The sequence below is a fragment of the Miscanthus floridulus genome, chromosome 5 (assembly GCF_019320115.1).
Source record: "Miscanthus floridulus cultivar M001 chromosome 5, ASM1932011v1, whole genome shotgun sequence".
NCBI lineage: Eukaryota > Viridiplantae > Streptophyta > Magnoliopsida > Poales > Poaceae > Miscanthus > Miscanthus floridulus.
In genome coordinates, this window is record NC_089584.1 from 123,765,469 (window position 1) to 123,778,622 (window position 13,154).

General features: G+C 47.9%; 1 protein-coding gene across 1 annotated transcript; it reads left to right on the top strand.

Annotated features, from left to right (window-relative positions):
* Positions 1–2,574: 2,574 nt before the first annotated feature.
* Positions 2,575–6,688, top strand: LOC136450650 (leucine-rich repeat protein 1). The gene is made up of 6 exons (XM_066451200.1): positions 2,575–2,969; positions 3,893–3,964; positions 4,935–5,078; positions 5,369–5,440; positions 5,529–5,600; positions 6,375–6,688. Exons 1-6 carry the CDS (start codon positions 2,746–2,748, stop codon positions 6,442–6,444), a joined length of 654 nt encoding a protein of 217 aa, XP_066307297.1. The 5' UTR covers positions 2,575–2,745; the 3' UTR covers positions 6,445–6,688.
* The last annotated feature ends 6,466 nt before the right edge of the window (positions 6,689–13,154 follow it).

Here is a 13,154-nt window from a genome sequence, read left to right on the forward strand (position 1 = left end):
CTTGAGCTGGCAGGTAGGTGGCCCTAGATCCTGATATTTTGGAATGGATGGAGTAGCTAGGTTGGATACTGTTTCTCTATATATTTGTACTAACATCCCAACTAACCAAAACATCAGAGTTGTTCATGATGAGACCAAATAAAAATATCTAAAATAGTATTGCAGAACGCCAAATGTTTTACTTTTGCGTTGAAAAACAATAGGCGCCTTGACAAAATAGTGTTGCCTTACCAACTTCTAAAGCGAGCGATGAAGGTTGTAGCAGCTTGGTGCAACTTGAGCTGGCTAGTAGGTGGCCCTAGATCCTGATATTTTGGAATGGATGGAGTAGCTAGCTTGGATACAGTTTCTCTATATATTTGTACTAACATCCTAACTAACCAAAACATCAGAGTTGTTCATGATGAGACCAAATAAAAATATCTAAAATAGTATTGCAGAACGCCCGAAGTTTTACTTTTGGGGGGGTGAAAAACAATAGGGGCCTTGACAAAACCGCGTTGCCTTACCAACTTCTTTCTAAAGCGAGGTATTGCGGAGCACTATTTCAAAGTTTCTGAAGGTCAGTAGAAAATCTTTAAATATGCAGTGATAATTGGCTTATTGATTCTGAAGTTTTTTTTCCTTGGATAATGTAATATACATGCAGAGTATTTTGTTGAATCATCTTCTCAATGGCTATATTGACACATGTTGTATAGCTATTAATTGGAACTCAGACTCTATGTTGAATGATTACTAACCATGTGCATTTTTCTTGTGTTTCTGCAGTTCCCATTTGGTTGAGGGCACATGTGAGGCTTGGAGTGTTAGTCCTACACAATACTGGTAACGAAACATCAGGTGATGGTGGTCTGTATGCAGCTGCCTTTCAGAAACTTTATTGGCAACGGATGTGAATATATGATGGTTGGGGTCTGCAATTGGCCGTGTTATTTGTCCGTGGTCGTAGCGGGAGTAGTAGGCATGCATGTTAGCATGTAATGTAGGGAAGTCTGGTGTACTCTGTTTGTCCCGTGATGTCGTTTGGTCGATAAGCTCGTGGTTCAGTCCTCTGATCGAGCAGTAATGAAACAGATTTGTCTCTGTACGTGAATCCACTGACGGAAAAGATGAGACCCCATAGACATGACTACCCTACGATGAAGGGGTTTAACACCAACGGTTCTTTGTCCTCCATTCTGCTGGTGCTGTTCTTCTCGCCTCGCCTGATATATAGCTTGGCTGAGCAAAGTTGAATGTAGAGGATCCAAGCATTCTTCGATTCCGCATGCGGTTTTGCCTTTTGCCAAGCGCCCACAGGCACAGACACCTGGAGCGTGCTGCGCCGTCATGAGTGAGTTTCTGGTGGGTGACGGGGCCGCCGTGCCCGCGCCCTCGGCGTGCAAATTTCCAATTTTCCATGCCGCGCGGCCAAGCGACCGCTCCCATTGTCCGTGACGCCACGCGCGGCTTGTGTACGGGTCGCGGGGAAGGCGAATGCTCCACGAGACCAAGCGGGTGGGCCGGGCGGGGGAGCTGCTTGGTTTCGGCTGCTCAAGCGGTGGCAGCAGATCAAGTCAATCAATAAGAGAAATACATGGGTCTGGAAACGGGCCCATGCTCAAGACTGTTTTGGAGGCCTGGAGCCCATTGCTTCTCTCGCGGGCCTAAACTGTTTACCTCTGGGCTCTCACCCTAGATTTTTCCCAAAGGGAAAAGATCTCCCCTCCCTCCCTCTTTCTAAAAAAAACCAGTACCCTAGTAGTGGTGAATCAGTGATGTGGTGCAATTTTAAACTCGATGTCTTTTCAAGGTTCCCGTGTTAGGTCGAATAATCGTCTTTTTCCCAAGTGCGCGGCTCCGATTCGACGACAGAACCGAGTCTTGTTTCACAAAGCCAGGCTGTGCGAAAACACCGATAGCTTTAAGTAAATCCGGAAAGCAGAGGCTCTAACATCCCTCGAGCGTGAGATGAACCTCTGACCTTTATACGACAGAAAAAGAAGCAATAAACCTGGCCGCCTCTGCGTGCATGCAGTGCGAAGTAGGCGCAAAAGCGAAGAGACAAGGCCCGCGAAAGCAGCAGCAAGCTGTCTACTTTTTCAGCATTTTTCTCTCATAATAAATCAGTCTTTCAACCATGGTTTACGAGCCAAGCTAAAAGAGAAATTGACGTCGACGCATCAGTTGCCGCGGAATCCTCTTCTTTGTTTATGTCCTCCCGGCCCCTGCGCTGCGCTGCACTGCACTGCACTTCCTCAGCTCCTCCTCCTGACCTCATCCATGGCTGCACTTTGGAAACCTGATTCCCCATGCCATGCCAATACGCCCATGCCCTTTCGAAAACGACTGTCGACACTGCCCCTCTCGCTCGCTTTCCACTCGATTCCAGGCAGGCGTGCGTGGCCCAAGTACCCAACCCACCACCAGGTGGGCCCTCTGCTCCACCCCACTCCACTTTTACTGGCACAACTGCCTCACCGCCCGCCGCAGCCCCACCACTTCACGCCGACGCGACGCGAGACACGGCGCAATACAAAGGTGGACTGGCTGGTTCAACTCCTACCAGCACCAGGCACCCCACCACTCCGACCAGATCACCAGGCACCAGCGGCCGACCGGGCAGGCAGAGAAAAGCAAACCAGACGAGACGTCTCGCGTCCCGTCCTGCCGTTTCCCTTCTTCAGTTCTCCCGCTGCTGCGTGCTGCTGCCCTCCGTCCGCGTCCAGATCCCGCCCACCAACCGATCTGGCGGCCTCCAGCATGGCAGCGGCGGGGGCGGGGGCGAGGGCGAAGGCGGCGGGAGCCCTGGCGCTGGCGCTCGTGCTCGCGCTCGCGGGGGCCAACTCCGAGGGCGACGCGCTCTCGGCGCTGCGCCGCAGCCTCAGGGACCCCGGCGGCGTGCTGCAGAGCTGGGACCCCACGCTCGTCAACCCCTGCACCTGGTTCCACGTCACCTGCGACCGCGACAACCGCGTCACCCGCCTGTGAGCCGCCGCCTCCTCCCAACTCTCCCTCGTTCTCGCCCCCCCCCCCCCCCCCCCCCCTGCGGCCAACTTGAGCCGGGCCGCAGTGGATTGTGGATGGGGGGAGCGTATGTGTCGATTCCCAACTTCAATAAACGTTGATGGGGTACCTGTTGTTAGATGCGACCTGTAAACCTGTTAATCCGTGGACTTGTTTGGATGACATATTGGCTGTTAAATTGATGGCTTCCTAAAGTTAGTTTGTGATTGGAAAAGGGGTGCCAACTAATGAGGTAGGCTGCGTAAGGGCTTAGGCAATCAATTAAGTGTTGGACTTCAAGCTGAGTTTAGGATTGTGTGATCTAGATTATCCTAAACTGATTAGGAAAGGCTAGCTTGCCAAATTTCTTTGGCTTGTGCAGCTAGCAGCTTAGTGAGTTAGTTAGGGGATTGTGGTCTTTGCAAGAGATCAGGGGATTGTGGTAGAGGATTGTTAAGGTTGTGGCGCCAAATAACAGTGGTGGTGGAACCTTCTACATAGAAGAGGCTGGTAACGCCCAAAAGGTTTGCTACTGTGCTGGAAGTATGGATTACAAACACCAGGCAAATAGTGTTAGGAATGGTCGCTACCACTTAAAATCACCATAAGATTTCCATTGCTTTCATTCTCTCTTTCGGTATTTCAGTTTGGTTGTGGTTCAACTCATCTTTTGATATATATCTTTCTGTCCACCATTTATATGATAATAACTTTACTCAAAGGAAAACTCTGTAGATAACAGACTGGTCAGGATTTCATATTTTGTTGAAGTATTTATGACAATCTAAGACACACACATGGTCTGTAGAAAATCTTTGGATGACAAGCTTGTATTGTATTGTACATCTTTCAAATTTCTAGTAGTACCGTTTTCTGATTGTTGCTTCGATACCTCTTCTAACAGAGATCTTGGTAATTTGAACTTATCTGGTCATCTGGTGCCTGAGCTTGGGAAATTGGAGCATCTGCAGTACCTGTAAGTTCTTACCCAAATGGTTTATATCATGGTAGTTGTTCAGAATAGGAAATTGGACCATACATTCACTGATTCTTTTTTTCAACTGCTTTTGGGCATCAGGGCATGTAGTTCTGATCATTTATCAATGCCATTATGCCCCTTGAAAAGGCTCATGAATCCATTTACAGTGAAATTGCAAACACCAGTAGCTAGACTAGGATCAAACTACCTTTGTCCCACCCTCGATCAGTTTGTAGTTTTGACAATGGCTGATGTATACATGTGCTCATCAAATCATGTGTGGTTCTCTGCACATGGGCAGTACCTAATATATAATAGATGAGTCCATGATTGCAGCTTATAAAAGCTTTGTTAGGGTTATTGAGGCCTTTGTACCATACAGGCCCAGCCCCTTTTTATGTTCTAAGCTCCGTCAGTCAGTTTTGAATTTAGCAGTCTGGACATTTTCGTGATCGAGCATTATTGCACCACACCCTACACTATTAGAGCTAACATATTTCTGAACCGTATTCGTTTACCAGTATTTTTATCTAGCTGGTAGATGATAACCTTTTTATGACATAAAGAAAAATAATTATAAGGGCATGGCTTTACTACTGACGATGATCAAAATACCTTGATATATTTTAGTAAAAGAAGATATGTCATGCCTTCAGTTATACTATATAAAACTATGCTTGTCATCCTTGGTTAATTAGGTAGATAGGGTCCTGTTCTCCCTAGTAGGCTAGGACCCTCCTGAAATTTGTTCATGATTTTAGACATTCAATGCCTAATTTTCTAATTTTAAAAGGGAGGGAGGAACAATTTTCTATAACCTGCAAATTTGTCCATGTTATGTTTGTTTGCAGTTATGACTTATGATACAAGGGCTTGATATAGTTAGACATTTTTCACTTAGTTTGATATGCGCCTGTCAATTATTCATCCAATAATTATACTAGTACTGACCATTAGCATGAAACAGGGAACTTTACAAGAATAACATTCAAGGAACAATCCCTTCTGAGCTTGGCAATTTGAAGAATCTGATAAGCTTGGACTTGTACAAGAACAATGTTTCGGGGACAATACCTCCTGCCCTTGGAAAGTTGAAATCCCTTGTATTCTTGTAAGTTTATTTCTTTAAATTATGTTTACATATTGTAAAATAGCTGTCAGCTTGTTACATCTTAGCAACTAAACATGAATTTGATACTAGTTTAACTGAAGATGATCATTCCATCTTCTTTAAATTGTGTTAGGCTGTGGTAGGTCAAGCATTGTGCTGTTCATAATTAGGGATAGTTGCGCATACGTTGAGCTTTAACTGCGGTTTGACCTTTATTTATGTCATTATTGTAATTTTAGATATGCTTTCACATCATTCTATCTTTGCTAACACGTGGTTGCGCTTCGTAGGCGGCTCAATGGCAATCGTTTGACTGGGCCGATCCCAAGGGAACTTGCTGGAATATCTAGTCTCAAAGTTGTGTGAGTAAAGATCAACTTCAAATGTTTAGTGTTCTATCCTCTCCAAGTTAATACTCAATTTGACAATCTACCCACCTTGTTCTTTCAGTGATGTTTCAAGCAATGATTTATGTGGGACGATTCCCACATCTGGACCATTTGAACACATTCCTCTGAGCAAGTAAGTTTCATTGCCAGTTTGTATCTTCTTGCAAACTTTGTAAAGATAAACTCAAAACATTTAGGCTCCCTCTTCCAGACAAGTGCAGTAAGTTCATCTGTTAGATATGTTTCATGTCCGCTCCTGTCAGTTCAGCATCGTTATATGACACTTCATTTTGTATTTTGCACTCATTTGTATGTATATGTAATTGATCATTAAATAACTAGTTCAAGGTTTACCCCATGTTGTATTATTGCCGACATGCCTGGATAATTTTTTAACAGGAAAAATAGAGGTCATTTACTTTTTTTTCTTTTACTTTTAGATCAATGATTTGAAATGATATGCCTAGAATCTTATCTTATCATCTGAGAGGGCATCCAGGTCCACAGAAATATTACTCTATATCTTGTTTAATTGAAATAGTCCTAGTGTCCTGCACTCGACCTAGTGGCTTCCTGGAATTTGAGAATAATGGAGTAGGTCAATCCAAGTTCCAAGCACTTTGTGTCCATTGTGTGTGTAGTGTTATGAGGGCATCTTTCTATGAACTACATTTTCTCTGGGTCAAAATACTGGGGGCTGTTGACAAGCTGTTGTGTCCATTTTCTTTTCTGGTCATAAGAACAGTAGAACAGGAGTGCTCTCTATCCTGGACTATGTTAAGTGCAGTCAGAACGTTGTATTCTCCAGCATGCATGTTTTGTGTAACACGATGCATGTTTTACTTATCCATGTGCTTCCCTAAAGAAGTAACTTGTTCATGTTATGTACTTATGTTTCCCCCTGCAGCTTTGAGAAGAACCCACGCTTGGAAGGTCCAGAGCTACAAGGCCTGGCCATATATGACACCAACTGCTAGAGGGCACCACGAAGAAAAGAATCGCTAGAAAGTAATGAGTGTACAAGGTTACCAAAAATTGGGTGATATAGATTTATTAGGTCTGGTTCTGCTGCCTCTCTGTAATCCTCCCTGCATAGCTCTTATTTGTAGCTTGCTGTCTGCACGAAAGTTGATGTATGTTTAAGCAGAATGCTTTCTGTCCGTGAAAGTAAACTTGAAACTGCTTATTATGACTGAAATGATATTGTCATTTCCCCTGCCATGAGTTCTGGGTTCCTTGTGTTTTCTACATCCGAACATACTGCTGTGGCAAATTTATGGAAAGATGGTCATGATATCGATCGGCTGAGACTTCGCCAGGTGATTGAAATCATGGCACAAAAGAAGTAACAGGCAATTCATTCCAGCATTAAGGAAGCACCGGCAATTCTTGAACTTGATGATCTCTTAGCTTATGAGGACATGCTGTTTACTGCAACCTTCAAGCTAAACACCATATACTCTTGCTGGCATGACTTTACAGTCCTAGATTGCCAAGCGTGGTTGCACTTGTACCGTGCATGGTCGTTAATACACGAAGTAGCCTCAGCTGGTAGATATGTGAAGTATGATGTAAAATTGAACTTGGATTGGTCTGGCAGCTGCTTGATTTTTTCATCCTACTTGCTGAGCCGAAGTAGATGAAGTTGGTGAATCAAGTCAATACCGATTTTTTTTTTAATTTTAACCATTTTTTGAATATAATTTTAAATCTAACACTGTCGGTTTTTTTTAAACTAACACTTTTGACCGCGCCTATTGCTCTAGCGCGGCCAAATGCCTGTGCCGCGCCATGCATGGTGGCGCAGCACAGGGCTGACGTGGCGTGGGGCGGCCGGGGGGGCCCGCTGACGTGGCGGGTCCTGCCGCGCCACCGACCCTGGCGCGGCAGTGCCGCGCCCTGTTGCGTGGCGCGGCTGGACTAAACATACCGCACGAGCAGCCACACCAACTGGCCGCTGTGCCTGCCGCCGGCCCGGGCTACCTGGATGGTAGAATCGAAACGCGTCGCGCCCGTATTTTGTTGAGTTTTTTTTTAACGGCCGAATAGAGAATTTGATAAGCCAATGATTAGTTTTTCGTCTTTCATAATACGGTTATGCACCATTTTAACTAATCAATTACGAAAAATTATCACCGTTATCCAGATACGCCGGGACTGCCAGTTCCCGAACGCATGGTACTTAATCTCGCCGGTAGTGCTGCCACGACTCAACGAAACGAATAAGAAGCAAGTTGACAAGCTGCCACATAACATATTCATTGTTTTGACATAAGTTTGACATAACATAACCAAATAACCCCGCAAGTTTCACATGCCAATATTCGTTTGACCTAAACAAACTAAGACCCAGGAGTGTAAGAATCCCTCGGACGCCTCTGTCTCTTCGGATTTGTTGGCAACACATTGGGAGTGTAGCCAACGTCGGTATGGTCGCGTCGATGGTGCGTACGGCTCGTACCCTGCAGGTATATGATACGCACGATTACTTATAATTCTTTATGATCGTTAGTTCATGCAGCCTACATATTGAAACAAACTATCTTTGTTAGTAACTGTGAGGCTCCTTGGGTGCCAAACAGGGCACCACCTTGCTGAGACATGCCGATCTCGTCCTGCGGCCATTCGTCCCCCTGGGCGTGCTGTCCACGGAAGCCCGGGGGTTCGTCGTCGTCGTCATCGTCCTCCTCCTCGTCCTCGGTTGCAGGGTCCTTCCCAGCGCTATGATGTGGTGGTGTACGCACCGCAGAAGTGGCACCCTACGTCATTGGTTGAGAAGAGCCGGCTGGTGTCCTCAAAGAGGCTGAAGACGTGCCACCCGACCGTGTGGGGAGTGGCGGTTCCTCATAAGGAGTGTCCATGCAGCTCAACTTTTGAGCTAGCTTCCTGCAGCTCTTCTTCACCTTCTGCATAAATAGACGTTAAAGTTAGTTCATTAGCCAAACGCATATACAATAAAGACATATTTTCGAAATGGACAAGTTTATGTTTACCTCCACAAAAGCCGCGAGAACGCCTGGCCCCTGCCCTCTAGACTCGTGAAGCCGGAACGCTACTTCGTTGGACAGCCTTGCCAATTGTGTCGTCTGGGTACAGAAACGCGGTTGAACAGTTTTAGTACACATACTTAATACCAAAAGGATAACAAATCGTATCATTCAAGTATCTTACCACGTATCTTTGAAGCGGGGCTCTCTGTAGCTGTGTGTCCTCCCTAGTGGTAACGTCGTACACATCTTCGATGATATCTTCCTCTGAGTCCTCGTCAATCGCCACGTCGGTGTATGGAGGCTTAATATGTGTTCTCGTAGACCTATGATGCCACCGCAGGTACTCATCGAAGGTGTGCTGGTCGTGTGGAGGACCCGCAAGGACCACATGTGGTACTCTGGTCTGCCACAAATGGATGTACGAGCTGTGTGTCACGCGCCAATCCTTGGTCTTGTATCTCTTCCTACGGTCAAACCTGCAACAAAATGATATTAGTTGTACCAAACACGCCTCTGAATTGTAGCATTGTTATTAATCGATAATGCACCTGTGCAATACTTGATTGGTGGAGTAAAGCGGTGGTGGGCAGCCTGTCTGTCGGTGTTTCGTACAAGCACCGACAAGTAAATTTATAGTAATGCGCGTTAGGCTCGGATGGTGCGCTAAAGGACACAAGATTTATACTGGTTCGGGCTAAATATCCCTACGTCCAGTTTGTTGCTGCTCGTGTTATTAGCACCGTGAATGGTTCGTAGTAGGGGATACAAACGATCGAGAGAGGGACAGGTCCTAAGTCTCTGACGGAAGGGTCGAAAGGAGACCAAGAGCTTGGTAGCGGCTTGACTGTGTGTGTGTGTCTTGTGTCGTCCGGTCTCCCCTTTATTCGAGGAAGCGCATGCCCTTTTATAGATGAAGGGGACGACTTTACAAGGGTGAGGGCTTAGGATGCGTGCTCTACCTAGCCTTGTGGCTCACGTCTGCCCAGCTCGGTTACCCATTCTGATGGGTGTGAAAGGATGATAAGCACCTATAATACTGTCGATGCCTCTGTAGAATGTCAGGTCGGTTACAGAATGCTGCCCTGCATAGGGTACGGGCTGTAGTACAGTGGTTTTGACTTATGAGCCTCCCCCAGCCTTGCTCCGCATGCCTTTTGGTTCCTATGAGTCTCTGTCAGAGGGACGCAGGGTTTGGGTCCGGAGTAGCGCCGTGGGCAAGGTCTTCTGATTTGGTGGACCTGAGGGGTCGAGAAGTGGGCGCCGCTCCCTTGGGTCCATAGCGTGGTGACGGAATATCCGTCATTCGTGGAGATAGCAAATCCTTTTCTGGAGTGTAGCGGTTGTCATATATCTTCGTCGGGTTCCGTGTCCCAGAGCTGAAGGCGGCACCTATAACTCTACAGGGCGAGAAGCACGCGCCTACAATACCTTTTGGGCTCTACGGCGCCCGGAAGGGTCTAAAGCACCCGTCCAGTCGCTCCCTGACAGTACCTTTCCTACCGAGGCGCAGGGTATGGTCCTTGAAGCCGTGGTTGACCTGAACGTCTTGTCTTGCTCTGTACCCATCATCATGAGGGAACGGGGGAGAAGTTATTAGATGAGATGAAACCAGTCTTTGGACATCGAACGGGGCGAAGTTCGTCCTCGGTCGTCGGGCGAGACAGAGTCTAGTCCTTATCCCTTGGGCGTGACCGAGCCCACTCCCCGGGGGTCGGGCGAGGCAGAGTCTATCCCTCAACCCTCGAGCGTGGTGGAGCTGTCCCGAAGGCGTCGGGTGAGGCGGAGACTAGCCTTCAGCCCTCGAGCGAGGCGGAGCTGTCCCAAAGGCGTCGGGCGGAACGGAGGCTAGCCCTTAGCCCTCGGGCGAGGCGAGGCTGGCCCAAAGATGTTGGGTGAGGTGGAGACTAGCCCTTAGCCCTCGGGCGAGGTGGGGCTGGCCCAAAGGCGTCGGGCGAGACGGAACCAAACTTCTATCATTCGGGCAAGGAACGTAGCGGCGCCCTTGTTCGTCTAGAAGTTTTTAACGTTCGATGGTTATTGGTTCCACCTCCTGGGGTACCCCAGTATTAGGTCCCCGATAGTAGCCCCCGAGCCTCTAGGTGATTCGGATAGAACCGCCTGGAGGGTGTTTTTGATTTCGTCAGAGCTACTTTGCCAGAGGGTGCGCGCGAGCGCACCCAATGGGTGTAGCCCTCGAGCCCCCGGGTGATTCGAGTAGGGTCGCCCGGGGGGTTGTATCGGACCCTTCGCGGGTAAGGCTGAAGGACTTAGTTTTTCGTCAACTTGATATTTTTCGAGGGGGCATGGTATCCCGTTCACGGGGATCTCATTCAGGGCTGACCTAATTGGGGCTTGACCATGGACCGAGATCCTAGTAATACTTGCGCCCTTGATTTCAGATCGTTCACGGACCCGTCCTCAGTTGGGCCGGCCGCCGAGCTTCTGGGCCCTAGGTGGGCCAAAGAGAAAAAAAGTCTTTGTGACCTATGTTTCCCTAGTGGGTAGAGAGTCCGGATTCGCCTAGGGAAGGCGAACCGTCCACCATGATTTTTGGTGGGAGAGGATAGGGACTGCGGGTGCGTGTCCCACGATGTGATGCGGCAGTGCGCGTGGCAGGCCCAGAGATCAAGGTGGACGGTTGCCCTTCTCGCGTCCGTCACCCCTATAAAACCACGGGGTTTGCCCCCAAGGTTCCATATTTTGCTCCCTTGTCTTTGCGTCTAAAACATCCACCACCAATCGCCCCAGCCTCCTACGCCCGCACCGCCACCATCGACCGGCTTGCATCCGTGTTGCAGCCGTCGTCAAGCTTGTGCCAGCCTTGTAGTTGCCGTCGAGCTCGCGCCTAGTTTTCTCCCCAATCGCTTTAATGGAGTTGTGGGGCAGATCTAGCATCACCTCTCAGCGTTTGGAGGGCCTCGTCTGCCATGGCCTTCTCCGTCCACTGTCTACCATCTAGGAGTGGCTGCTACCTAGTGACGAGGGTGAGCCTGCACCGCCCAAAGGGTATGTCGTGTCTTTCGCCATCTTCCATGAGCAGGGATTTGCGGTACCCGCGCATAGATTCCTTTGGGGGCTACTAGATTATTTTGAGGTGGAGCTACAGCATCTAACTCCTAATGGGATTCAACATATGGCGGCATTTGTTGCCCTGTGCGAGGGTTTCCTAGGGATTGATCCCCATTTTGATCTGTGGCGGTATTTCTTTACCGTCAGTTTGTCGAAGAGGTGGATTGGGGGGGAAGGAGGTGACTATGCCGATGGGATGTGCCAGCGTTCATCTACGCCATACCTAGTCGAGGGGTTACCCGTTCATGCGTCTGGCGACCTCTAACAAGGGATGACACTCATAGTGGTTTTATGTCAGGGATGATGTGAGTGCCACCCTGCCGAGGTACACCGGGCGCCTTATTGAAGAGGCTTCGGAGTCGTGGGCTTGGGGCGTCTAGTTCAAAGACAAGAAGCACCTTTCCGACCTTCTTTCTGCCCTCCAAGTCCTAAAGGAACGGGGCATAAAGGGGGCGGGGATTATCAGTGCCTATCATACGAGGAGGGTGGCGCCGCTGATGGCGTGCGTGGTTCCCCTACATCGGATGATGCCCGGGATGTCGTTCGAGGGGACGATGCTTGTTGACGAGGCGCTCCCTTTCTCGGAAGTGGCGCAACACATTAAGGAGGCGACGGAGCCGATGAAGGATTCCGCAGGCGGCGTCCTCGACATTGTGTATCCGGTGCCCGGACATCCCCCAATGCGGCCAGAACCTGGGTTCTTCGAATTCATAAGCCTTCTTCTCCTGTGCTCTTTCTTTTTCCTGAATCTCCATTTTTTTATACTCGCTTTTGCGACGTTGGGACCAGTCGGGGGGGCTAGTCTTCAAAGACAGTCTAGTTCCGTTGCCAAAGGACAAGGCCCTAGTGGCGGCGAATCACCTCGTGGCCGAGTGGGACAAGAATGCAAGGGAGCAGATGAAGAAGAAGAGACGACTGTAACAGAACCGGCCAATTATACGAAATTAAGTAAGAAAATCATCCGCTAGAGCAGACGATTTAGCTAACTTAAGCCTGTATAACCCGGTAGTCCATGAAATCACAAAGGATTTCAAACCAACTTCCATTCCAGCCAAGATCGTAATAAGTTTAGCGGTCACCATCACATATTACATAAAAGTTCGCAATCTTAGATACATCAGAGTTTCAACATAGTTATTACAAAACCAGTTCGAATAAAAGTAGCGGAAGTCATTTGTTCAAACCACACACACACTCACGCGGAGTTTAAATATAGTGCCAGCGAATGATCATCTCCAACAAAAGCATCAGACGAGATGTAAGGAATGACCATGCCCATGGTCCTAAGCATCACCAATCGTAGGATAAAGGCAGTTGATATAGTAGCCGTAATACATCTGCCCATCTGCAACAAGTGGGAATAAAACCCTGAGTACGAGGAGGTACTTAGCTAGACTTACCCGACATAACCGAAAATAAGTGACACCAAGGATTATGAAGGGCTTTATAGTAGGGTAGCTGACTCATTTGTAAAAAGAAGCATTTTTAGCATTTCAAGAACCTTTCTAAAAGTATTATTGTCAAGTTAATTATTATTGACCTGTCGACTAGATTTGCACCTATACTAGAGTAAACATGTGATTAAGCATATAATGATAACCAATGATCATTAAACAACTTCCATACTG